The sequence below is a fragment of the Patiria miniata genome, unplaced genomic scaffold (assembly GCF_015706575.1).
Source record: "Patiria miniata isolate m_02_andy unplaced genomic scaffold, ASM1570657v1 HiC_scaffold_19, whole genome shotgun sequence".
NCBI classification, from domain to species: Eukaryota; Metazoa; Echinodermata; class Asteroidea; order Valvatida; family Asterinidae; genus Patiria; species Patiria miniata.
The window spans coordinates 3,103,041-3,128,661 of NW_024037057.1; the positions used below are offsets into that span (position 1 = coordinate 3,103,041).

At 41.4% G+C, this 25,621-nt stretch overlaps 1 protein-coding gene across 3 annotated transcripts; it reads left to right on the forward strand.

Moving 5' to 3' along the window:
• The first annotated feature begins 4,707 nt into the window (after positions 1-4,707).
• On the forward strand, positions 4,708-25,230 carry LOC119725331 (aldehyde dehydrogenase, dimeric NADP-preferring-like). 3 transcript variants are annotated; one of them, XM_038196724.1, is made up of 15 exons: positions 4,708-4,794; positions 6,170-6,233; positions 7,830-7,973; positions 8,894-8,989; positions 10,043-10,178; positions 11,884-11,969; positions 13,901-14,064; positions 15,942-16,119; positions 16,377-16,429; positions 17,123-17,249; positions 18,142-18,212; positions 20,850-20,965; positions 21,486-21,615; positions 22,328-22,463; positions 24,992-25,230. In XM_038196724.1, the coding sequence occupies exons 2-15, from the start codon at positions 6,219-6,221 to the stop codon at positions 25,016-25,018; spliced, it is 1,479 nt and encodes a 492-aa protein (XP_038052652.1). In that variant the 5' UTR covers positions 4,708-4,794; positions 6,170-6,218; the 3' UTR covers positions 25,019-25,230. The 3 variants fall into 3 exon arrangements, with proteins under 3 accessions (XP_038052652.1, XP_038052653.1, XP_038052651.1); XM_038196725.1 differs by lacking the exon at positions 4,708-4,794 and adding an exon at positions 4,808-4,876; XM_038196723.1 differs by lacking the exon at positions 4,708-4,794 and adding an exon at positions 4,883-5,046 and having other exon boundaries at positions 6,168-6,233.
• Positions 25,231-25,621: the final 391 nt, after the last annotated feature.

The following is a 25,621-nucleotide window of genomic DNA, read 5'->3' on the forward strand; positions in this document are numbered from 1 at the left end:
TGTTTAGCGTCCACGCCCCCTTCCTTTTTTTAAGGCCGCCCCCCCCCCCTTTTTTTTTTTTTTAAATCGTAAAAATGATAAATCTTCAACAGTGACATCATTTGGGCCTCTTTATCTGTTGCATCTAGCCCATATAACACGTATAAAGCTAACTGTCATTTCCTGAGTCTAATGGCAGCCATCTAGAAAAGTAGCCCAGTCGGGCGGCCATTTTGGTGGGGAGAAAAAAAAAGAGTCTCTCGTTTCCTTTTTTTCAAAAAGGCGGGACGCTAAACATGTTTTTGTTTTATTTCGCCCAAGTATCCTGCTCATTAGAACAGTCCCCCATTAGCAGTGCATAAAACTGCACTTTAAGATTTGAATATAATTATGCTTTACATTTTTTTTTAACTTTCATAAGGTGCTTACCTAAATATGTTATAAAAGATTTGCAATCAAGTGATCACAGTTCATCACGTCGATCACATGTTGATCACATGTTAATCCCAAGTCAATCACCTGTCGTCTGTCGATCACATGTTAATCACATGTCGGTCACATTTAAATCCCATGTGGATCACTTGTTGATCACATGTCGATCACTTCCTGATCACATGTTGATTACCTGTCGATGGCCTGTCGGACACATGTCAATCACATGTCGATCATATGTCAATCACATGTCGATCACATGTCGAATAACATGTCATTCACAAGGCTGTTTTTCTATTTCTCACTTGTTGATCACTCTTAATATATCCCTGCCCTTCTACCCCCTACCCCCACCCCCCACCCCTCTTCCCCCCACCCCCACCCCACCCCCAACAATTCCTTCTTTGAGCCTTATTTTTTACTTTGCATCTTGAGATAATTCTCATCACTCTGCAGCCCATTACCCTTCACATTTTTTGTATATAAACTCTGAAGAAAATGTAACGTGTACATCTTTTAACCCCCCTGTATATGGAACAGCCGTAGTATAAGTAAATAAATTAATGAATTTGAGATGATGATGAATTATGCAGTTCTTTTGCCAGTGGCACAGATAGCTACCTGTACTTAGTATGTAGTCCTATTTTCCGAGTGCTGTTCTTTTTACTCTCATTTCATAACGTAGCCCAGATAATGTAAAATAAAAACAAAATGTACAAAAATGGAGACTTATACATGTAATTGAATTGTAGGACTTATCACACTTTTTCAATTTTTTCCCCTGTTTTCGTGGTATTTTATGGTTGTACATTGTGTTCGTGAAACTTTTCCTCTGTGTCCACTAAAAATTGTATTTTGTGAGTTAAACAAGAAATAACGTGTCAACATAAAAAAAAAATGTGTAGTTATATGTAGAAAGCAAAGCCTTAACCATACTTTTTAAAGGGAATATACAACATTTGATTTTGCTGTAATTTTCAGAAATGGATGGATTTAGGGGGTTTGTATTTTATACCAAATATTGTTACACTGACTTGTTTGAAGTTTTATGTTCGTAGATGCTGAAAAAACCATTCATGTTCTTGTAGTCTGGTTCCCTGACCCCACTTAAGATGAAACGGAGCAATTTATAGACACCAGGGAATTGTAAGGTCAGGGAACCAGTCTAGCTGGCTTGTACCCGTTAATGTTTGTGCAATCGATTGCATAAAATATGAACTAAATGGTGAATTCGGGGGCAGTATTTGAAAAAAAGCCATGTTTTTGCGTGGGAAAGTGATACAAATATACCACTTTTCTTGAAAATGTCAGCACACCAGGTGCTATGATGTCACAGGATGCTTTAGACTGTCATTCACTATAACAGCCCAGTGAGGTATTTCATAATTAGTTGGTAGTTTTTTTTCTGTTTGCAAATGTTGTAAATTCCCTTTAAACATTCTCATTGATGTGTCTCTGATTTTTTTTAAAAATTTATATTGAAAACCTCATCTTTATCTGCTCCTTATTGCAATATTCATCTAGCTTCCTGTTGTAAAAAATACAGCTTCTCTGTTGCAAGGGCGGATCCAGAACACAATTTGGGGGGGGGGGCCAAAAAAAAATTGGTCCCCTCAAAAAATGGGTCAACAAAATTTTTGGATTCTAGATGCTCTGTGGTGCGATCTGAGGCAATTTCTGACCACTTTAACCAATGTTTTTTTGAGGAAAAGATGGTGTTGTACTCATTGCCTGCCTTTATTGCGATGTCACATTAAAAAAAAAATTGGTTTCGTTTTTTTTTGGGGGGGGGGGCCCCATGGCCCCCTTTGCCCCCCCCCCCCTCCCCCCCCCCGGATCCGCCCTTGCTCTGATGCTACATTTGTAAATGTAATTAAAAGGCCAAGTAAATCAAGACATGAGCAGGCTTAGTGCCAGACCCCAGCTAGGGTGCACAAAATTCTAATTAATCGGATCAGAATGGCTAGACGGTTTGTAAAATAGATGTAGTGGTGTTAAAGGTGGTGGCAATGCAAAATTCACTTTCTCTGTTCATATGGGGACTGGACTTGCCTCACACATGTATCATGAAAGTATACATACATGAAACAATTAGTGGCACCAGACTATTGTGGTGTACTAGCCTACATGAATAGGCCAGCCTTCGCTCGTACCCCCCGCCCTGCAAACAGGACGCTGGGATACTCTGATGAGCTTCACAGAATCTTGTGAAGGAAGTGGCCTATGACCTATGTATAAAGCATCTGGCTGCAGCTGTTCAAGACCGCAGTTAGACAATGTGCGCAAATGCTATCCGAAAACTTCCTATAGAATGGCGCCCATTCCATACCGGATGTGATTTCTGTTTCATTGCGGACCATGCGGACCAAATTTTGAGTGTCGCATAATGCAATCCGACCGTTCGTGATTCGAAGCGGAGCCTGAGCGAGTGACGGGAATAGACCGCTTGCAGACGCGATCGATAATTGACGCGCGAAGGTGCACGATGCCATGTTATGGGACAAAATCTGCCTGGATAGATATACGCCTGTCCCACAACATGGCGTCGCGCGCCTTCTCGCGTCGATTATCGAACGTATCTGCAAGCGGTCTATTGTAAATTTACAACACAGATAACTTTTACAGAATTTCCTACATTATTACGCTTTTCAACGAGACAAAAACATCTCTAGACTGGAATAAAGGAGTATTGAATCAGTCTTAACGGCCGTTTCAAACCTTGCAGAGTCATGACCTTGATGACGCGCAGGTCACTGGTCACGCAAAATCCAACCAATCAGAGCATGAATTCATCAGAGTATCCCAGCGTCCTGTTTGCAGGGCTGGGGCTAGGCTACGAGCGAAAGGCCAGCCTTACAAACTGCTCCCAGACTAGTGAAAGTCACCAGTGACAGTCAGAATGTAGTATCATTTCACACTTGGCAGTCGGGGAGGCAGTCAGCCGGGGAGTCGGCCAGTCAGGTACCAAGAGGACTCTAGGCTTGCCATCTTTTGGACCAGCAAAACTAACTTTGGTTTCCCTACTTTTTGGGGTGGGGAGTGTGCGACCTAATAGTGCATGGTTAGGCTTTGCGACTCATATGATCAGTGGATCATAGCAGAGGTTCCAATCCAGCCGCTGGTCACATGTCCTTGGGCAAGCCACTTCGCCTCCATTTGCCTTTCTCCACCCAGGAGTGCGAATGCTTGCCAGCACTAGCTGGGAGTAACCTGTTAAGACTGGCATCTATCCAGTGGGAATAGAAATATTCTCAGTTGTTTCATACCAAGAAAACCGGAGATTAAATTCAGTTATTGGCCATATTGGACTTTTCCTTAGCTTCTGTTTGGAGGCCATATTCTCCCCTCCCGGCCCCATTTTTTCCCTTCCAATTTTACAAGTTTCAAGTGGTGAAATAATGCGTTGTTATAGCAGCGCAAACACACCATAATTACAAATAATTACCATCGTTTTGAGTGGAGTATAATTTTTTTAATTTGAAACAATTTTTTTGCATATTTTTTCTCGGCCGTTGTTGCCAAAAATGCCATCCTTTTTTTCTTAATATAGGGCCAGGCAAAATGCTTTTCAATCTGAATACAGGTTTATTTGGTAAATATGAATTTGGTTGTAAAACAAAATTGTGAACTTGTCAATTTTTTCTGTAATTTTTTTCGGAGCATGCTACTTCAGAGTAATTTTGTGAACCACGATGTCCGGTAATTTGTTCCAAATTGTCTACTGTAATACCTGTCAATAAAAGAATTTTCAAAATCAAAAAATATGTGTAGATCTTGTATCATTTGTCAAATGTTATCTATATTAGAGAGTTCCGAGAGCCATAAAATTGGGGAATTGAAGAGATATGGTAATAATTAACCTCTGGCCTGGCTTTCAATTATGCATTTTTGATGCAATTGGCCTTGAAAGTGGCGCTGTTTTGCCATGTTGTGGAGCGATCATTTTTCAAGATGACTACTTTTCCGCTTTGGGTGAAAATGGGGGTCGTCTTTACAGTGAGAATTCTCGAAAAGTCAATGGTCAACCCACTAAAAAGTGAAATGAAAATGAAAGATGACGTGTTGATCATCATTTTTCTGTGCTGCTTAATAAAATACCTGTGAGATTTCGGAGTATTTTAAAATCAACATAATCAAAGCGAGGCTGGAAGGAAAATAGTCTGGTTCCTTTTTGCACAAAAACACATTATTTTGGTACTGTTATTGGATACAGGGAACATGACTGAAATGGTGGCAACATTGTCCTTATCCAAAACGAGCAATGGTGGCGCTCGTGCGCTGCACCGTAAAACATATTTTAGGTAGGTCAAAGTTGACTCACATGACACGCGTCGACGGCCGGGTAGACTGTCAACATCGGCGAGCTCCACCGCAGATTGCAAGGTAACTTTGTCCTACCTTTTCCTTTGATTGTATTATTAAGTACACAATCAATACACAGTAGACGCACAGTACACATTATCAGGTAGGATCAAGATACAGTGTTGCGTAAATTGACGAAAGAAGCGCAGATCTTGGGAGCGATGAACTTTGTACCCGTTCATTGTTGCGCAAACAACCTCCGCAACATTTTGTAGTGGGTCTTTACTGATCCGGCGTAGTGCACGAACGGTCGACTCGGTCTGCGGTGTGTAAGGTAGCGTTCGTCATTTGAAATGTGTGCATTAATTTTCGGTTGAAGCAACAAAAGAGCTCAAAATCTAGCAAACGGTGCTGAACAGCTAACCTGATGAAGTTTCAGCTCGGCTTCAGCTGTGTACTATTTCAAGAAAAACAGCATTTCTAGTACTACTACTAGGATCTCGATTTCAAATCAAAAGTTGCTGAGTCATGTTTTGAATTGGGCCTGAATTCAGCGTCTGAGACACCAGTCCTTTTGATTTGAAAATCACAGGTGTGTGGAAAAAGGCACACCTGGATTTTTTAGGTGTGTGATTTTTCTAGGCGTGTGATTTTCTAGGCGAGTGATTTTCCTAGGTGTGTGATTCTATGGTCCAAGCTGAGAAATTATTTCATGATATTCAATTTCATCTTGGTTCACAGTAAAGCCATTTTTCTCTTCACTGACGTACTTTATTTTTCACAAATTATGAAGTACAATTATGCTGCAAATGTATGCCTAGGTGTGCTGTACTGAGGGATTCAGGCGTGTGATTTTTCGCACTTCTCGGGAAGCTTTAAGGTGTGTGATGGCGTGGGGGTGTGATCGCACGCCTCAAATCAGAAGGACTGAGACACGTTCTCACTGAGCCGATTGCAGCTATACGATGTGGCGCACTGAACCGACCAATTCATAGCAACCGCGCGCGCGTGTGCATTGTGTAAACGCTTGCACGCGCGCGTGCTTGGCCGAATAAATCAACATGTCAACTTGCAGTGCTTTACTTTAATATTATTGGTTTATTTTAGTTTATTTCTGGTTTTCCAAAATAGCTTAACCGACCCGACGCAAAACCGAAAGTGACCCGACCCGACTAAAATGATGGACAAACCAACCCGACCCAAAGTCGGTTTCGGGTCGAGTCGGTTTCGGGTCAGGTTTGCACAACATTATTAGGTGACACTTTACATCATTGTAAGTCTTGAATTATTGTATACCACTCCTTTTTTTCCCCAATTTTGTCTTTGTTCGGACGTACTAGACCGACCAAAGACAAAATTTGAAGAAAAAAAAATAGTTTTAGCACCTCAGTTACTGGGTCTAGGATCATTGTAAGTCTTGGATGATTGTAATTTGTGAACTGGGTTTTTGTTGCAGATTTTTTGGGTGAACCAGAGGTTGCTTGTACATCGTGGAAGATCTAAAGATGAATGCGTCTGCAGTAAGTGTTGACCTAATACTCGGCATGCGGGTTCATTTACCCAAGCATCTCACTTTTTCACCAGAATTAGGACTTTCCCGTAGTTTAAAAAGTGGGGGGACTTTTCTCTCCCTCCCCCCCACCGTCCCCCACCGATTGATGCCCATGGCCATCCCAAGTTAAGAGACAAATTTCACCAAAAGGAACCTAATTTTGCTCAAAAAGCGGGATGCTTGGGTAAGTGAACCCTCACGCTGAGTTTTCAGGCAGAGTGATTCCCAGAAGAAAAAAATGCCATGATTTCCCTAACGTTTTGAGCTTTATGGGTATGGCCTTGACCACGGAGTTTACTCCAGTGTGTGGCCATATAGAACGGGGCATGAGATTATTGCATGATTAGTAAGATTTGAGGCTTTGCATGGTGGAGATACTAAATAATGAAAGGTTTGCGGAAACACCATGTGCGAATAATTTCTCAACTAAGAGAATGGTTCCGAAAAGAACCAGAGGTATAAACTCGACGTTCCGGTCAGTATGCTCTGACCGTCCTCCTGAAGACGGTCAGAGCATACTGACCGGAACGTCGAGTTTATACCTCTGGTTCTTTTCGGAACCATTCTCTTAGTTGAGAAATTATTCGCACATGGTGTTTCCGCAAACCTTTCATTATTTATTGCATGATTGCAAAGCAAGTATTATCAGTATTGTACATAAAAGAAACACAGTTTTTTGTATACAGTTTAAAACAACATTTGCTAAGGTGATTTAAGTTTACACGAAGAACTTGGAAATTTCTTGTGACATCAGTAAAATATACATGTGTTTCTATACATTCGCTGATTACGGGAGGGGCGAACAGCCCGTGAAAAAAACCTTTTGGGAGAAAAACGGGAAAATTCCCATCCGGCTCATTATTAATGATGGCGGCTAATTAAGTTTGTTTACTCCGTAAGTCAGCGCATATGTGTACATGTATGTGTGATGCGATCAAGCTAAATGAGTCGTTTGTCGACCCTGGTCAATTTTTTGTATTACAGATTTGAAAAGAGCACAATCTCAGCATTGCTGCTGTGAAAACCGCATGCTGGTACCATCTTTAGTTCAAAAATTATGGAAGTGGGAACACCAAGAGATGTGATGAAATGGTCGTATTTTGGCCTGAATCTCCAAATGAAAATTCCCGACAAACGATTTAAAAAAAGAGCACAATCTCAGCATTGCTGCTGTGGAAACCGCATGCTGGTACCATCTTTAGTTCAAAAGTTATGGAAGTCAGAACACCAAGAAATGTGATGAAGTGGTCCTATTTTGGCCTGAATCTCCAAATGAAAATTCCAGACAAACGATTTGAAAAGAGCACAATCTCAGCATTGCTGCTGTGGAAACCGCATGCTGGTACCATCTTTAGTTCAAAAATTATGGAAGTCGGAACACCAAGAGATGTGATGAAGTGGTCCTATTTTGGCCTGAATCTCCAAATGAAAATTCCCGACAAACGACTCCTTTAGCATGATTGCATAATCAGTAAAGGCAGCGATAACAATATACTCACACAATTGCAGAAATATTTACTGGCATCTGACATCAAATTCACTTCCGTGTGGTCCTTAATTTCAGATCGTGAAAAGGGCCCGGGATGCCTTCCGAGCCGACAAGACCAGGCCCGTCCCCCGACGCAGGAAGATGCTGCAGGATTTACTCCGCATGGTCACTGAGAGGGAACAGGACTTTGTGGATGCTTTACACAAAGATCTACGCAAGGTTTGTCCTCGTCACTCGGTGGTAAAAGGGTATTTTAGGTCCCCTTCCATGAAGACAAATCCGAATACGAGTACGAGTACTAGTCATATTGGAATTGACGATCATTTGCAAAATATAATTTTTGAACGGACTCGAGGCGTCCAAAACTACACTGTTACTCACTCTGTCTTGGGGCCACTACCATGGCCTGCTGAACCCTAACCATTCTAAATGCAACAGAAAGCAACAGTGGTAAACAGTTGTTGCATACCATTGCCATTTAGCAGTCAACTCAAATCCCATGCTTTGTTGCATCTTGTTGCATTTAGCAGGGTAACTGCTCATAGTGCCAATGATCCCGTGTAACGAGTTCACTGCACCATGCAACATAATCCACTGTTGCATTTGGTTGCATTTAGCATGGTTCTCATTCAGCTGTGTTCTGGACTTTGTTGCATTTAGCAGGGTAACTGCTCAAAGTGCCAAGGATCGACAGAATCCACTTTTGCACTTGGTTGCATTAAGCATGGCTCTTATTCAACTGGGCTGGATTTTGTTGCATTTAGCAGGGTAACTGCTCATAGTGCCAAGGATCTTGTGTGATGAGTTCACTACACAATGTGACATAATCCACTGTTGCATTTGGTTGCACTTGGTTGCATTTAGCATGGCAGTCATTCAGCTGTGTTCTGGATTTTGTTGCATTTACATGTAGCAGGGTAACTGCTCGTCCCAAAAAGCTTAAGGTATTGAAAACATGCAATACAGGAAAAAGACTGGCACTTGAAACAACCAGTCCAACACCGCTTCAGTACTGCTTCAATCAACTGTGCCAAAAGAAACGTGTGGCATGAACTGGGAACTAGTCTCTGTTTACTACACATTTCTCCATAGTCAGCCACCAGACTAATGACACCGAATGATGTATTCTGTTTTTGCAGCATAAATTTGAGGCTATCACCAGCGAGGTTGACTTTTCCAAGAATGAAATCATCAATGTGCTCAACCATTTGGACGATTGGACCAAGCCACAGGCTGTAAGTATAGGAACGGGTTCTTTGCCGAAGTACCCTCTCACAAAAGTCACAAAGAGAGAGTTAAAGGTCTCTCTCAAATGATGTCATTTCCTACAGACCAGCCACGTGCATTGGCATTTTGAGCGTCAACTTGCATAACGCGCATCGGCTGCGTCGGATTTCGAACACATTTTGAGCAACAAGCGCGCGTTTTTGGAACTTTTCAACACTGCGCAATGCGTGCTTGACTGCGTAAAATACGCAGTTGCAGTCCACCTACAGAGTTTGCCGTCTTTAGCTAGACCCGTGAACCCATTGTCTCCGTACGCCTAGCGTCCACAGAACTTGAACAGAACAGAAGATTGAAACGAATCGTCGCGGACACCACAAACTGAACCCAAAATGCCGCTGCAAGTGACAATCTATAGGAAGTGACGTCGTTTGAGAGGGGTGTAATGGTATACAAATATTGAATGCTTCGAGTGGTGTAGTAAAACTAGCCTCCCGAGGTGATCCATGGACATTCGCCTCGGGAAAATAGAATGCTCCATGGATCACCGAGGGAGGCTAGTTTTACTTCACCACAAGATAAAACATTCAATATTTGTTTTATAACACTTCACCCACAGATTCTGCTTGATTTTAATATTTTAAATTATTTAATTTAAACACAGTTGAAATAAACTCCAATTTCAATACAAAATTGGTGGAAAATGTATTTCTCTCTTTGAAACTACCCCTTCACGAAATGTTTGAACCCAACTCTGCTGCGCGCTCTCTTTGGAACAATACGCGCTACGCACAACGCGCAACCCGAACACCAGCATCCATTTGCACACAAATACCGCGCCGTGGAAATAGTACTTTGGTTGCTAATGGTATAGTACTTTGGTTGCTATGGGTATAGTACATTTGGCCGTTCACAGAAAGATAGCAAAATTAGAAAGTAACATGTGACTCGCTCTCGGCCAATCAAGACACAGAATCTGTTGGTGCGGTGTTATAATACCCAGTTAACGAACTTCATTGATATTAATGGCTCTAAAAGTAAACAATTTTGTGCCCTTTGTTCAGGTTGAAAAGGGCTTGGCCATGACTGGGGTTCCGGCATACATTCAGTATCAGCCGTTTGGAACCGTGCTGATCATTGGGGCGTGGAACTACCCCATGCAATTGACCGTACATCCACTTATAGGTGCCATAGCAGCAGGTGAGTAGCCTTTCCAGGTGACAGTACATCCACTGATATGCAGGTGCCATAGTTGGCCATGCATTCACAAATAGGTGCTCTAGCGGCAGGTGTGAACCCCTTCCAGTAGACCATGCAGGTGCCATAGGTTACATGTACCATGCATTCACAAATAGGTGCCATAGCAGCTGAGTAGCCTTTCCAGGTGACAGTACATCCACTGATATGCAGGTGCCATAGGTGACCATACATTCACAAATAAGTGCTCTAGCGGCAGGTGTGAACCCCTTCCAGTAGACCATGCAGGTGCCATAGGTTACATGTACCATGCATTCACAAATAGGTGCCATAGCAGGTGAGAACCCCTTCCAGGTGACAGTACATCCACTGATATGCAGGTGCCATAGTTGGCCATGCATTCACAAATAGGTGCTCTAGCGGCAGGTGAGAACCCCTTCCAGGTGACAGTACATCCACTGATATGCAGGTGCCATAGGTGGCCATGCATTCACAAACAGGTGCTCTAGTGGCAGGTGAGAACCCTTTCCAGGTGACAGTACATCCACTGATATGCAGGTGCCATAGTTGACAATACAGTACATCTAGTCATAATTGCCATAGCATCATTTTAGTAACTTAGTACCCCTTCAAGTTGACCATATATCCACTAATATAGGTGCCATAGCAGCATATTAACATCCCTTCCAGTTGACCAGAACCACTCATAGGTGTTATAGTAGCATATTAGCATCCCTCCAGTTGACCATATATCCACTTTTATAAAGGTAGGTGCCATAGCAGCATATTAACACCCCTCCCAGTTGAACAGATCCACTCATAGGTGCTATAGTAATATATTACCACCCCTCCACTTGACCATACATGTATATCCACTTATAGGTGCTATAGCAGCATGAGCACCCGTCCAGTTGACCTTATATCCACTCATAGGTGCTATAGTTACATATTAGCACCCCTTCCAGTTTACCACCCCGTATCTACTGCCAGGCATGCCAGGGGCCAATTTCACAGCGCTGCTAAGCAAAATAATTTGCTTGGCACAATAAAAGCCTGTCTTAGAAAAGCAGGTTACCAGCCAAAACACCATGTGAAGTGTATTGCTCGTGATTAGTATTCGGCTGTTAATTGCTTAGCATGAAAACCACATGGAGTTTTGGCTGGTAACCTGCTTTTATAAGCCAGACTTTTTTGTGCTAAGCAAAATTTTGTGCTTAGCAGCGCTGTGAAATTGGGCCCTCGTCTTTACATGTTCATCTTCCAGTTGACCACAGTTGCTTTATGTACATATTTTTTTTATCTAAGCACTGTTGTGCAGTGAGTCCTTAACTCTTTCGCTACGGCGAGTCGCTGACAGCGGCACACACAAATTGTAGAGGTCGTACGGAAAGCCGCTGGCAGCAGCTCGGTGACGCCACTGTGAATAAACAGGGTATCCCCATGACGTGTGCCTTATCTACATAATTTATATCGTATAACCTCTGACCCTAGTTTGAGCCGCTGCCAGCGGCTCTCCGTCTGGCCGGGGTCTGCTGCAGGTTATTGTGAGCAGTTTGTTTACAGAGATACATTTAAAGATGGCGGCGCCCACATCGACGCTCGGCGGAATTTCCAGCGATTTATTACGTCCAGTTGGGACAAAATAGGTAAATTAAATTCCATAGCGAAAGAGTTAATGATGTTTGCTTCCTTCTCCGTGATGCTTCAGGTAATACCGTCATCATCAAGCCCTCGGAGCTTGCCCCTGCATTTGCCGAGGCGCTGGCTAAGATCATACCTCAATACCTGGATGCGGTAAGTCCACTTACATTAATTAGTCATAATCAGTTAGATACATTAGTCATACTGCATACAGTATACTACATTTTATAGCATCTCACTTGGCACAGATTCTGTATCTTGATTGGCCGAGAGCAAGTCACATGGCATTCTCTATTTTCACCATCTTGCTGTGCATGGCCAAAAAACTATACAACGGCTGAAAAACTACTACTTTAGCAACCAATGTAGCAACCGGTATTGTGTGCACATGCATACTGGTAAGGCGAGCCCTCAAATTAGAATCCCTCCCCGGACCGTTCGGGGTTGAGCCCGCCCAGTATGATGAAGGGATTGGGACCTTGCATGGAACCGATCGGCCTGGATTAACTCCACCAGGCTTCTGCACCATGGCTCTGGCTCATCACAAAGGAACCAATTTGCGACGCGCTAATCCTCCGTAGGCAACAATGACTGTAATGAGCTTCATAGAAGTTGCCGCTGGTAATCCCCAGTGGGCTGAATAATCCTCCAACAATGGCCAGACTTCAATTTATGTTGCCTATTGTGAAACCCTGAGTCACCAGTTTGGACCGATTGGGGCGTCACGCTTCAGTGACCGGGTGGCTTCTGGCTTCGTACCGATTGGGGTGAAAGAAATTAGCATACCGGACCCGGTACCCGAACGGTCTGTTATCTGATGGCTCGCCTAACACGTTGCGCGTATTGTTTCCTTGTGCTTAAGAGTTACAGAGCTGGGTTCAAACATTTCGTGAAGGGGTAGTTTGGAAAAGTGCAAGTAAATGTTCAAACTAATTTCATATTAAATTTAAGGAACATTTAAACTGAACTTTAAATTAATCAGTTATCGCTTAATATCAAGCAGAATCTGTGGGTGAGGTGTTCTAAAACAAATATTGACTGCTTCAACTTGTGGTGTAGTAAAACTAGCCTCCCTCGGTGATCCATGAAGCATTCCATTTTAAACTCGCCGTGGATCACCTTGGGAGGCCAATTTTTTTTAAAGGGAATGTACAACATTTGCTTTTGCTGGAAATTTCAGAAACAAATGGATTTGGAGGATTAGTATGTTAGAGAAAATATTGTTAAACTGACCTTGACCTGTTTCACGTTTTGGGCTTGTAGATTGTGGAAAAACCAAGAAAACCTACCATGTTCTTGTAGTCTGGTTCTCTGACCCCACTTAAGATGAAACGGAGCAATTAATTCACTTTGGGGAATTGTAAGGTCAGAGAATCAGTCTAGCAGGCTTGTACCCCTTGATAGGTGTGTATTCAATTGCAAAGAAAAGTCAGAATAACTAAATATGAAAAATTAGGAACAGTTGTTGGAAAAAAGCCAGTTTTCTCCAACACTGGTCGGCCGACCAGCGTTGGACAAATACAGTTTTTCTTCAAAATGTCAGCACACCGGGGGCCACGATTTTAAAATTTTAAAGGATGCTTTAGAATGTCAGTCCCTAACAATTCAGTAAGGTATTTCGTGATAATTTGATCATTTCGTTTTGTGATGTTTGCAAATGTTGTATCTTCCCTTTAAGTAGTCGACATTTGTCCATGTAGAAAAACAAACCAACCCACTTCTTGCCTTGTTTTTTTTAATTCATACATTTCCAACATATATATTGTCAATACTTGTATATTGTCTTTTTATTTGTTTCGAAACAAAGTTGTAGCGTAGTAGAAAGGATCGTGGCTCCTAGTCCATTAGATACAAATTTTATAACGGCAACATAGTCGAGAAAATTGAAGAATCCATCTGCTATCTTGGAAAGTCCACCATCTTCGGGGAAAAAGGGGGAGGGGAGTGTCCCCCCCCCTTCTTTTGAAAAAAAATGGCCATATGAGAAATTACTTTTTGATTTTACTTGGCTTAATACATATTAATTTGGAACAGAGGATTTTGCAGTGAAAATAGCTCCCTGGTAATCGCTTTCGAATGTGCAGGATTGTGTTCAAATCGTCAACGGCGGAGTACCAATCACCACTGCCCTTCTGAAGGAGAAGTTTGATCACATCTTGTACACGGGCAGCGCCAACATCGGCCGGATCGTCATGGAAGCCGCGGCCAAACATCTGACTCCCGTGTCCCTTGAGCTCGGGGGCAAAAGGTGCAGATCATAGAGCTATATTAAATTACTAGAGCGCTAGCTTCTCATTCCCCCACACTTTGATACTTTGAAGCCATCCTTAAAGGGAAAATACAACATTTGCAAACATCAAACAACGAAATGATCAAATTATCACGAAATACCTTTCTGAATTGTTAGGGACTGACAGTCTAAAGCATCCTTTAAATCGTGGCTCCTGGTGTGCTGACATTTTCAAGAAAACCTGTATTTTTCCAACGCTGGTCGGCCGACCAGCGTTGGAGAAAACTGGCTTTTTTTTCAAAAGTTGTTCTTAATTTTTCATATTTAGTTATTCTGACTTTTCTTTGCAATTGATTACACACCTCTGAAGGGGTACAAGCCTGCTAGACTGATTATCTGACCTTACAATTCCCCAAAGTGTATTAATTTCTCCGTTTCATCTTAAGTGGGGTCAGGGAACCAGACTACAAGAACATGATAGGTTTTCTTGGTTTTTCCAGCATCTACAAGCCCAAAACGTGAAACAAGTCAGCTTACCAATATTTTTTATTACATATTAATCCTCCAAATCCATTTATTTCTGAAAATTGCAGCAAAAGCAAATGTTGTACATTCCCTCCCTAATCGAACTCAACCCATCAGCGTCCAACAGCAGGTTTTGTTGAAATCTGTTAGAATGGGTCCAGTACCCCTGAACTGATGGTCTTTTACATTTGGTTTGGCATACCTCCAGAAACTAAGTCCAACAGCGTGTGTACGATTTCCCATGTGGGTGTTGGAATTTGCCAGGATGGGTATGGTTCCTAGTAAATTATGCTAGGGAGTTGGGGTTAACGCAGGCATTTCGAAGTCGTGTGCGTGTTTGTACAGGTTGTCCCACAAAAACCCTAACAGTCGTATCAGGCATGTTTTCAGAAAAGTACGGGTAGTATTCAAAATCGTGTCTAAAGTATTGCCGAGTCGAATAATTGGTCTTCCAAATGCTATATATTTGGTTTCATGAGAATGTTTTGTTCAAAAGATACAGTAAGACTTGAAAAATTACTTGGGCCACTTTTTTATTTATCAAGTTTACAGATTGAAGCCGGTAGAATAAGTCATACGTTACTTTTGAACAGAGGAAATAAGTCTGTTGTGTTTCTCTAACTGCGCTTTCTCACTTTCAAGGAAAGTGGTCCAAGACGATTTTCAATCCTTGATTCGACGAAGCATTGCGTTTGTTCCAATGCATCGATTTGAATGAAATAAAGCTTGTATGGTAGATTGGTTATCTGACTTTAAGAGGTAATTTGAAAATATTCCAAAACCCACATGCAATATACCTTTGTTAATTGGTTTTCGACTGTTTGGTTCTTTGTGGGATAACCTGTAGAACTAAAATGAAATTTGATGGAATATTGACTTCCCACCATGAGCATTAATCTTGTAGAGTCCATGTACAGTGGAACGTCGCTATACCAAACACTGCTATACCGAACATTCTGCTATACCAAACATCATCCTTGGCTTCCGGTTTTAATGTACAAAATGTACCGAACATCGTTGTTAAAAAAAGTCAACAGATTAACAAAAAACCTACCGGTTGTACGCGTTTTAAACACTGTTTGGGCCACTTTTAATTCCCGTACATCAAACCACCCGTGGTTACATCGTGCTTGAATGTTGAGAGATAGATGGCTTTTATTTCCCCAAGGAGTAAAAAAGAATAAAACCGCGGGATGTGAGAGATGCCAGTTCAGTGACTTCAATATTTGTCAAAAGAGGGTACCAACGGTTCAAAATCGCTATACCGAACGATCGTTATTACGAACACTTTCTTTGGATCCCACGATGTTCGTTATAGCGGCGTTCCACTGTGCATGATATGTGTCTCATCTATTTTTTTCTGTAATCAGCCCGTGCTTTGTCGATGAGGGTGTGGACATGGAGATCACTGCCAATCGCATCATGTGGGCCAAACTCATGAACAGTGGACAGACTTGCATTGCACCTGACTATGTCATCTGCAAACCCTCCCTCAACGATAAGCTCGTCGCTGCTATGTCCAAGACGATCAAAAAGTTCTACGGCGAGGTGAAACCTTTTTCCTTCCTTCTTGGTCATTTGAACTACTTTTCCTTCTGTACGATATTTTGGTTTAATATTGTGGTTTGTGGCTCATGATCAGAGGGTCAGGGGCTTGAATCGTGCCGCTGGCCATTTTTATTGTGTCCTTGGGCAAGCCACTTTACTGTAAGACCACTGTGCAAGGTAGTGACAAGCCTAGTTGAGGTCAGTTTAAGTCAGTGACGCAACGTAAACAAAATTTCTTTCTTGCAATCCATTCTCAGAATCCAAAGAATTCTCCAGACTACGCACGCATCATTAACGACAGGCATTACCAGTAAGTGTGTCAATTTTTAAAATTTTATTTGGCCTGTGTCAGTGATTTCATCAATTTGTTAAAGGGACACTAGGTCCTGGAACAGCCCAATTGGGCTACAAAATGCGCTTTGAACGAGATGATGTTAATCGGAAAGAACATTTAAAAGTAGGATATAAACATCCACACAACTATCCTTTCAAAACTGGGCGTTTTTGTGCTATTCCTGTATTATGCGTGCGAGAACGATTTTCGGGGTCCACTTTTGCGACCCCATAAATTTGAGCTGTTTGGATGCTAGTTGTGATTTCATTTGTAAGAGGTTCGCCTTTTGCGGACGTTGAAGAAACCATATTTTTTTTGCATTGGTGATTGGTCACCGCTGTTCCCGCGACACACAATGTGTATATCGTACACTGAGAACGACACGAAAAACGTATTCGTACTCCGTCGTGTCCAATGTAAACAATTGTGGTTTTTTTTTCGTCTTTTCTCGGGAACGGTAAGACATTAGGTTGGTTTCCTTTCAACCAGATGTTTGAAATAGGCTAAGTAAACAATCCAAAACATGGAATTTTGGGGGATTTCAGGACCTAGTGCCCCTTTAACAATGCTGATTACTTCACTCCAGGGCACCCTGTATGATGAGATGACTCTAAGATTCATGAGTCACTCAACAATTGTGAATGCTGCTTCTTGTTCTTTTTCTCCCAGGCGCGTGATGAGTCTGACCAAGTCTGGCAAGGTTGCCGTCGGGGGTGACGGTGATGCATCCCAGCTCTACGTGGCTCCCACCATTCTGGTCGACGTCAAGGAAGATGAGCCGGCCATGCAGGAGGAGGTCAGTACTGTAACCATAGCAACGTGGCGTCAACATCAGAGATCTAAGATTTGAGGCTTTGCATGGTGGGGTATCGGTATCGTTTCGGTTTTGCGGTAACACCATGTGGTAATAACTAATGCTTAGAAGATATTAGTTCTGAAAAGAACTTGTCCTGCTTATTATCAACTTTGCTAAGTAGTTTTTAGTTCTGATAAGAACAGTCCTGCTGTAAGTTCAAAGACAAGTTCGTTTAGAACTTACAGCAGGACTGTTCTTATCAGAACAAAAAACTACTTAGCAAAGTTGATAATAAGCAGGACAAGTTCTTTTCAGAACTAATATCTTCTAAGCAGTAGTTATTACCACATGGTGTTACCACAAACCGAAACGATATCAGAGATCTAAATAGCCCATTATGTACTTCATCTACATGAATTGTACTAAAAAGAGATACGTTTTAACAATTGGTTTAACCGTGAAGAAGTATTTTTTGTGTGCTTATTTTTTTCTCAGAGATGAAACTTTTCAGATTTTAATCTGAAATCAGATTTTTTTTTACTTTTCCAATGAAATTTCAGATTGTTTAACGCTCCCACAAAAATGATTATTTAGCGATTTTTCCACAAAATGTTTTTTTTTTTTCATTTTAATTTCCAAAAAAGTCAATGAAAAGTCTATGAAAACGGCACGTAAAAAAATGCACAAGTGTAAAACACCTAGACCAACGCTGATCAGATCCTTTTCCGGCTGGAGAAAAGGTTTAATACTGACTTATGACATGGAAAAATTCACTGGGTCCCACGTTGATGTGCTGCACTGCACTGCACGACGCTGTGGCAGCTCAGACCCAAGGTCCAATTTTTTTGCCAAGGCCAGTTTCATCTCTGTTTTCTTTTTGCACTTTTGACAGATCTTCGGCCCCGTCATGCCAATTTTCAACGTGGAGAGTGTGGACAAAGCCATAGACTTCATCAATAGCAGGTGAGATGCCTGTTCCTTGTACACTATCTGTCACATTTTCAAGTTTCATCCCCCCCCCCTTAAAGCTATAGTCCATCATTTGCAGCCATCCGAAAAGTAACTGGCGTAATTACTGTTGAAAAACAAACTTGGTTGAAAGACAGTAAGGGAACTAAACTCCCTGTGAAATTATTCTTTCTGGGAAGCTGTCATTTTGAAGTAATCAACGAAAGAAGGCATTTCCAACGTGATTCTTAAGAAGCACCGTAGGAAAATTTAAATTAGTAGTTCGTTTTGTTATTCAGTGCAGCGCGCACAAGTATTGGAACAACGCACACACGTGCGAAGTTGTTATAATTCGTCGGATCAGTGCGCGACGTCGCGTATAGTTGCAATTCAAAACAATTCAAAACATGATTCAGTAACTTTTGATTTGAAATTGAGATCTAAGAATGCTGCTTTTCTCGGAATGTACAGCTGAAGCTTAGCTGAAACTTCATCAGGTTAGTTGCTCAGTATCCTTCATTAGATTTTGAACACTTTTGTTGCTTCAAACAAACAAAATGCACTAATTACAAATGATAGACTATAGCTTTAAAGGGAATATACATCATCTGCTTTTGCTGTAATTTTCAGAAATGGGTGGAATTGAGGGGTTGGAAATATATAGCAAATATAGTTACACTGACTTTTTTGAGGTTTTGGGTTCGAAAATGCTATAAAAACCAAGAAAAACAATCGTTTTCCTGTAGTCTGGTTCCCTGACTCCATATAAGAAGAAACAGAGCAGTTTACATACATTGGGGAATTGTAAGGTCAGGGAACCAGTCTAGCTGGCTTGTACCCGTTCATAGGTGTGTAATCGATTGCAAACAAGTGCGATGGTCAATTGGGGCCAGTATTTGAAAAAAAGCCAGTTTTTTTCCAACGCTGGTCGGCCAACCAGCGTTGGAAATTAATACAAAAATACCACTTTTCTTGAAAATGACAGTATACCAGGTGCCATGATTTTACAGGATGCTTTACACTGTCATTCACTAACAGTCCAGCAAGGTATTTCAAAATGATTTGGTAGTTTTATTTTTTGATGTTTGCAAATGTTGTATTTTTCCTTTAACAAAAATTGTCTTCAAATTGTTATTTTCCTAGCAATACAAAATATATTCACTGTTAAATTGAGACGTTGTATGCTTTGAAGGCTTGGCTACTACCTACTGTGCTTTGCACTGTACGATCGTTGTAATACTATTGTATAAAGCACACGTATTCACTAGTATAGACCTTTATCATGCTACCGCCATTTCAGTCATGTACCCTGTATCCAATTACAGTACCGAATGCTTATCTTTTTGTGCAAAAAGGAACCAGAATATTTTTCCTTCCAGCCTCACTTTGGTAACATTGATTTGAATGGGAAAAATCCAAGTGGCCGCAACATGATAATGGTTTATTGGTGCTCAAGTCGCTACATCATTATTACCCGGCTCACTGGACCAATGATCTGAAACATTCCATAGACCATCTCACATGTCTCAGCTCCCTGGGGAGTATACAGCTGGATGCTGCCATTTCGGGGCAAAGCAGCTAAAATCAACCACAATAACCATCTCTGCCCTCACAGGTACCCAATTTGCTCCTGGGTGGGGAGAAGCAATGAGTGCCAAAGTGCCTTGCCCAAGGGCACACGCACCATGACCCCAGGCTGGACTCGAACCCACAACCTGCAGAATTGACCTATCGCCGTTTGCGAGCTAGCCACGCCCCTTAGACTACCCTATTGAGTTTTTGTACACTATAAGTTTTGTTTGTCTCAGATTTTGCGCGTTCCGCGTCCATTTGTATATCATGTAATTGGACAATATTACACAACCTGCGTTGACGTGATTCTCATGAGGTGAACTCTCCTCTTAAGACCAACCCGACCAACCATATAGGCCACTCGGGTTGGGACACACCATTTGGAGAGTTTGCCCTGGGGGATTAAGACTCTTAGCCGCACTTATCCTATAATTGGTTCCATAAAGGAGCGAAGGTCACTCTGCCTGAGAGATTTCATGCATATTATTTCGTTGCTAAATTCAATCTAAAAGTATTATCATGATGATGTACCTGAAATGTCGACATGTTTTATATGTTGAACTGTGAAAATCGGTGAATAAACGGCCGAGAAGGATCTTTTACTGCTATGCTAGCATAAAACACAATCACCAGAAAGTATAGTTGCAGAAAGCAGTGTGGCCAACAGGTGGTAGTTCATTTAACCACAAGTGATTATCTCGCTGGGACTGTGGAGCAGGGAGGGGAGTTTTGTTTACTTCAGGGCTCCCCAGGGGCTCTCCACAGAGGTCCAAAATGGTGCGTGAAATGAGCCACTTTCTTAAGAGGGCCGTTTTCGTCATGCTACCGTGATAGGTCAATTACTCAAAGACGCCAAAAATGCTGATGCATGTTACAATCTGTAGGAAGTGACATCATTTATAGGAGACACCTATTTAACGCTGCAGGACACGAGGCTAGGCACTCCAGGCAGGCTTGTTTAGGTCAGTTTGAGAGCTTTGTTTGGTGTACCAGCGGACCTGGGTTCAAATCCCGCTCCTGTGAATTTCTTTGTTGAATCTATTTTTCTATGTTTTTTTTCCCGATTCTCCTGATTCACAGAGACAAGCCGCTCACCATGTACATCATGTCCAACAGCAAGCAGGTCATTAAGCGGTTCAACGAGGAGACATCCAGCGGCAGCTTTGTGGCGAACGACTTCATGATGCAGGCTGCCTGTGAGTTAAAAAAAAATTCTTTTTTTTTTAATTTTTTAAAATTGTTTTTGCGATTGCCATTGGTTTCAACAGTTCGTGCCAGCTGACGTGTATACATGCAAATGTTTTGTGGTATTTGGAACGGATGACAGATAAACATGCAGGGAGCGAGGCCGGAAATATCAGTCAGCGACCCGCTCGCAGCGAGCGAGGCTGGAAATATGAGTGTGTTGTCCGAGTGTTGAACTTGGCCGTTGTACACGGCCTGTCGTTGTAGCAAATATCGCTCCGTGGCGAGGCCTCGGCCTGTTAAAAAAAAAAATTTAAAGAGAGAAGTATTGTACAAATAGTGTTCAAATGACTCTCAAGAGTCAATATGTGTGGTGTTTGACTTGATCATAAAATGAGGCCAATGTGTTTTCCTTTTTCAAAAATGGCGTGTCTTGTGGCTAAAAATAATCCCGGCATCAAGTGATTAAAAATATACATCTTGAAGGTTTCAATTCGCATCATACAAAGTCATTTGTTTTTCTCTTGCTAGGTGAAACGCTACCGTTTGGAGGTGTAGGAAAGAGCGGCATGGGTTGCTACCACGGTCGTTTCTCCTTTGAGATGTTCTCCCACAGACGGGCCTGCGTGCTGGCGCAGCTGGGAATGGAGAAGCTTCTCAGGTTAGTCAGAGATCAGTTAATAGAAGGGTTTCGCAATCGTTTAGCTATCCGTAACCATTCCATCATTTTGCATCAAGTACGCGTACCAAAACAAAAGTACTAATTCAAAATAGCAGCCTCCAATGAAAGCCTCGGATCTGCATGCTTATCCTGCTTTGAAAATTCAGACAAAAAGCACATACATGTTGAGCAATTCTTGGTAGCATCTACTCGATTATTCCATAATATTTGGTGTTAATATCGAAGATAGCAATCGAAATATCCAAATGTTCGATATTAAGGAATGATATCGAAAATATTGAAAATGCGTCAGATTATCATTAACATAAATCTCCCATGTTTACTGTATAATGAAATAAAACTCAGCGGCAACTTGTGCTTGTGACTCAAAATAAAAACATCGCGAAATGCCAAGCGGCGTCGCACAATCCTGTACTACATTGTAATAGGCAGGGCGATTTCGGGTACTGCATTGACTAAAGGTTTAATAAATCAAACATATAGATTGGACGTTCTTTGAGAAAAAAGATCATATATGTTGAAGAGCATAGAACTGCTCTAGTTCAAAAACATTAACTGAATAAATGTAGAAGTTATGAATGAAATATGGTGCAGTGAACCTGTCTGTGCAGTCAACCAGTTCATTGAGCAATTTTTGAAAAAAAAAAAAATTGGCGTTTTGAAAAATTGATGGTCATTCTTTCCCACACAGCATGAGGTACCCGCCGTACACCGATCGAAACCTGGGCATCATGCGCTGGGTGCTGCGCAAAAGCCCCAAGAAGGGCCACTTCCGTTCTCTGTTCTCCCTGGCGCTGCTCGGCATTATTGCCGGCATTCTCTTCATGGTGAGTATAGCAGGTCGTGCTCGACACAAGTTGTTGAGTTTAGCCATATCTTTTGTATTCCTGCAGTGTTTTAGGCAGGGTTCCCACAAATTGAATTTAAAGGGACAATACAACATTTGCAAACATCAAAAAATAAAACTACCAAATCATTTTGAAATACCTTGCTGGACTGTTAGTGAATGACAGTGTAAAGCATCCTGTAAAATCATGGCACCTGGTATACTGTCATTTTCAAGAAAAGTGGTATTTTTGTATCAATTTCCAATGCTGGTCGGCCGACTAGCGTTGGAAAAAACTGGCTTTTTTTTAAATACTGGCCCCAGTTGACCATCGCACTTGTTTGCAATCGATTACACACCTATGAACGGGTACAAGCCAGCTAAACTGGTTCCCTGACCTTACAATTCCCCAATGTATGTAAACTGCTCTGTTTCTTCTTATATCAGTTCCCCAATGTATGTAAACTGCTCTGTTTCTTCTTATATGGAGTCAGGGAACCAGACTACAGGAAAATAATTGTTTTTCTTGGTTTTTATAGCATTTTCGAACCCAAAACCTCAAAAAAGTCAGTGTAACTATATTTGCTATATATTTCCAACCCCCCAATTCCATCCATTTCTGAAAATTACAGCAAAAGCAAATGATGTATATTCCCTTTAACGAGGCATTACGGCCTGAAATCCCCGAAAATTTCATGGTTTGGATTGTTTACTTATCCTATGTCAAAAGTCTGGTAGATAGGAAACTAACCTTACCGTTCTTGAGAAAAGACCAAAAAAAACCTGGTTGTTTACATCGGAGGTGGCAGACATTTTATGGCATGCGCAGACATATTTCTAGCTGTGCCCATTCAATGTATGCTACATGTTGTGTGTATTACATAATATACACAGCGGTAATACACAAATGTGATGCGATCAAGCTACATGAGTCGTTTGTCGACCCTGGTCAAATGTTTTATCATTACAGATTTGAAAAGAGTATCTCAGCATTAGGCCAAAAAAAAAAATAAGTCGGTCTCTGGTCAGCGCGCTCGTCGATTTTAATCATGCGCGGCAATCTTTTTTTTTTTTTCAAAAATGTTCCGCGGTAGCTCCAACAGCGCCCTCTATTGCCGCACCTCCTCAATTTTTTTTACCAAAGAGCACCAAGGAATGGGAAATTGCACCATGGCAAATGATCGAGAGCACCGAGGCAAATTTTGGAGGACACCAATGTACATGAGGACACCAAAAAAGCAAAATAGTACCCACCTTGTCTGTACAATCCAAGCTTGAAGAAAAGAAAAAAAGAAGAAAAAAAAAAAAAAAGACGCGTCCCCACGTCAATTCCGGAACTTTGGTCTGACCAGAGACCAAATTTTTTTTTTTGGGCCTTACTGCTGTGAAAACCGCATGCTGACACCATCTTTAGTTCAAAACTTATGGAAGTTGGAACACCAAGTGATGTGATGAAGTGGCCCTATTTTGGCCTGTATCTCCAAATCCAAATTCCCGACAAACTATTCAAATAGCTTGATCGCATCACAAATATTTCTGGCACGTCCGCAGAATGCAATGCACTCACTGTGTGGCAGGATTTTACAACTAGCACTCACAGTTCGATTTTTGAGTCAAAATTTTGTCCCCCGAAATTCGCTCTCGCATGACTCCTGATGACGGGCAGAGCATGCTGTCCGAAACGTTGAGTTTCCCTTGGTTCTTTTCAGAGCCTCACAAACTCACGAAAGAGATTTGTCACATAGTGCTACCCAGACTGGGACCTTGAGGGCATAAAAACATGCAAAATTACAACTGACGTTTTTTTACTCACCATTTAGCTAATTAATGCCCACACAACACATACATCAAAATGCTATAGTTGCAAGCATGTCACCTGCGAAATTTGAGACCTTAAATCCAATTTTAAGGCAAGTATTTGGCAGTTCAAAAACCATCCACGTCATTCTCCATGCTCTGGAAATATGTGTGTGATTCCCAATGTATTCTGGGTAGGTGTAGGAAGAGCCTTGCAGCTTACTTGTTTTTTAATCGATGGCCAAATGAACATAGCGCCCTCTGTTAAAAAATGAAACATTTTGCATTCACTCAGATCAACAAGAGGGCGCTGTTTTATCTACACGGTGAAAATGTTATAGCTGAGGAGTCTTTTTGCACAATGCATTGCAGTACATATCAACGTGATGTCTCACGTTTGGATTTCGATAACTCTCTGCAAAATTAGAATTAAAAGCTGAATTTTTTGGTGATGCAATGCTCACAACAGCAACTTTGCTAGGCAGAAGTTTCGGGGATTATTGAAGAAACTGTAGTGAGCAAGAAGCTTGCCAATTTGATTCACACTGGTTTTATTATGCAACACAAACTTTTGCACGATATGGATACCTTAAGTTTTGGGACTCTCATACACAGTATTGAGAGTCCCAAATTTTCGGACTAGGTGCTACCATAAACCTTCATCTCATTGCTACCTTCACCACGCACACCTTCAAATCTTTTCTGTTTTCATTTATCTTCATTTTTGTCTAGGTGTTGGATGGCAAGTTTTCCCAGTAACATTTGGAGTCTGGAAGTATAACGACGCATGGTAGCATTTGACGTCGATTGATATCGCCTTTTATTTTCAAATGATTTAGCTGTCACTGAACAAACTTGAATCAAATCTTCTTAATTTTTAGTTTTGTCAATAAAAATCCTGAGATTATTGTTGGCAAGTCTGGGTAGTTTTAGAGTATGAACATGTGTTTTTGTCCTGTTGTAGAGTAAATTTTAAAAAAAAGTGTTTTCAAAACTTTTAAAAGTGGCTCTTGATTGGACAAATCCAGCAGTAACTGTTTTTTAAAATTCCAGTCGTAATCATGTTTCAGGTAGCGCTGAGAAATAGTTAGACTGATCAAATAACGACTGATCAGTACAGAAATTCCTTAGCAATCCAGCCATACTCTTTATTTGGCCTAAAACAGCGATAATGTGTACGAATTCATGCAATTTATGACAAACGATACTGAAAACAGTTGCACTTTTGTATACGTACAAGTTGTGGTTCACACTCACCTTGCACGTATACAAAAGTGCAACTTTTTTTTAGGTACCATTTGTCATAAATTGCATAATTGTGTACACATTATCAGTGTTTTGGGCCAAACGAAGAGTGTGGCT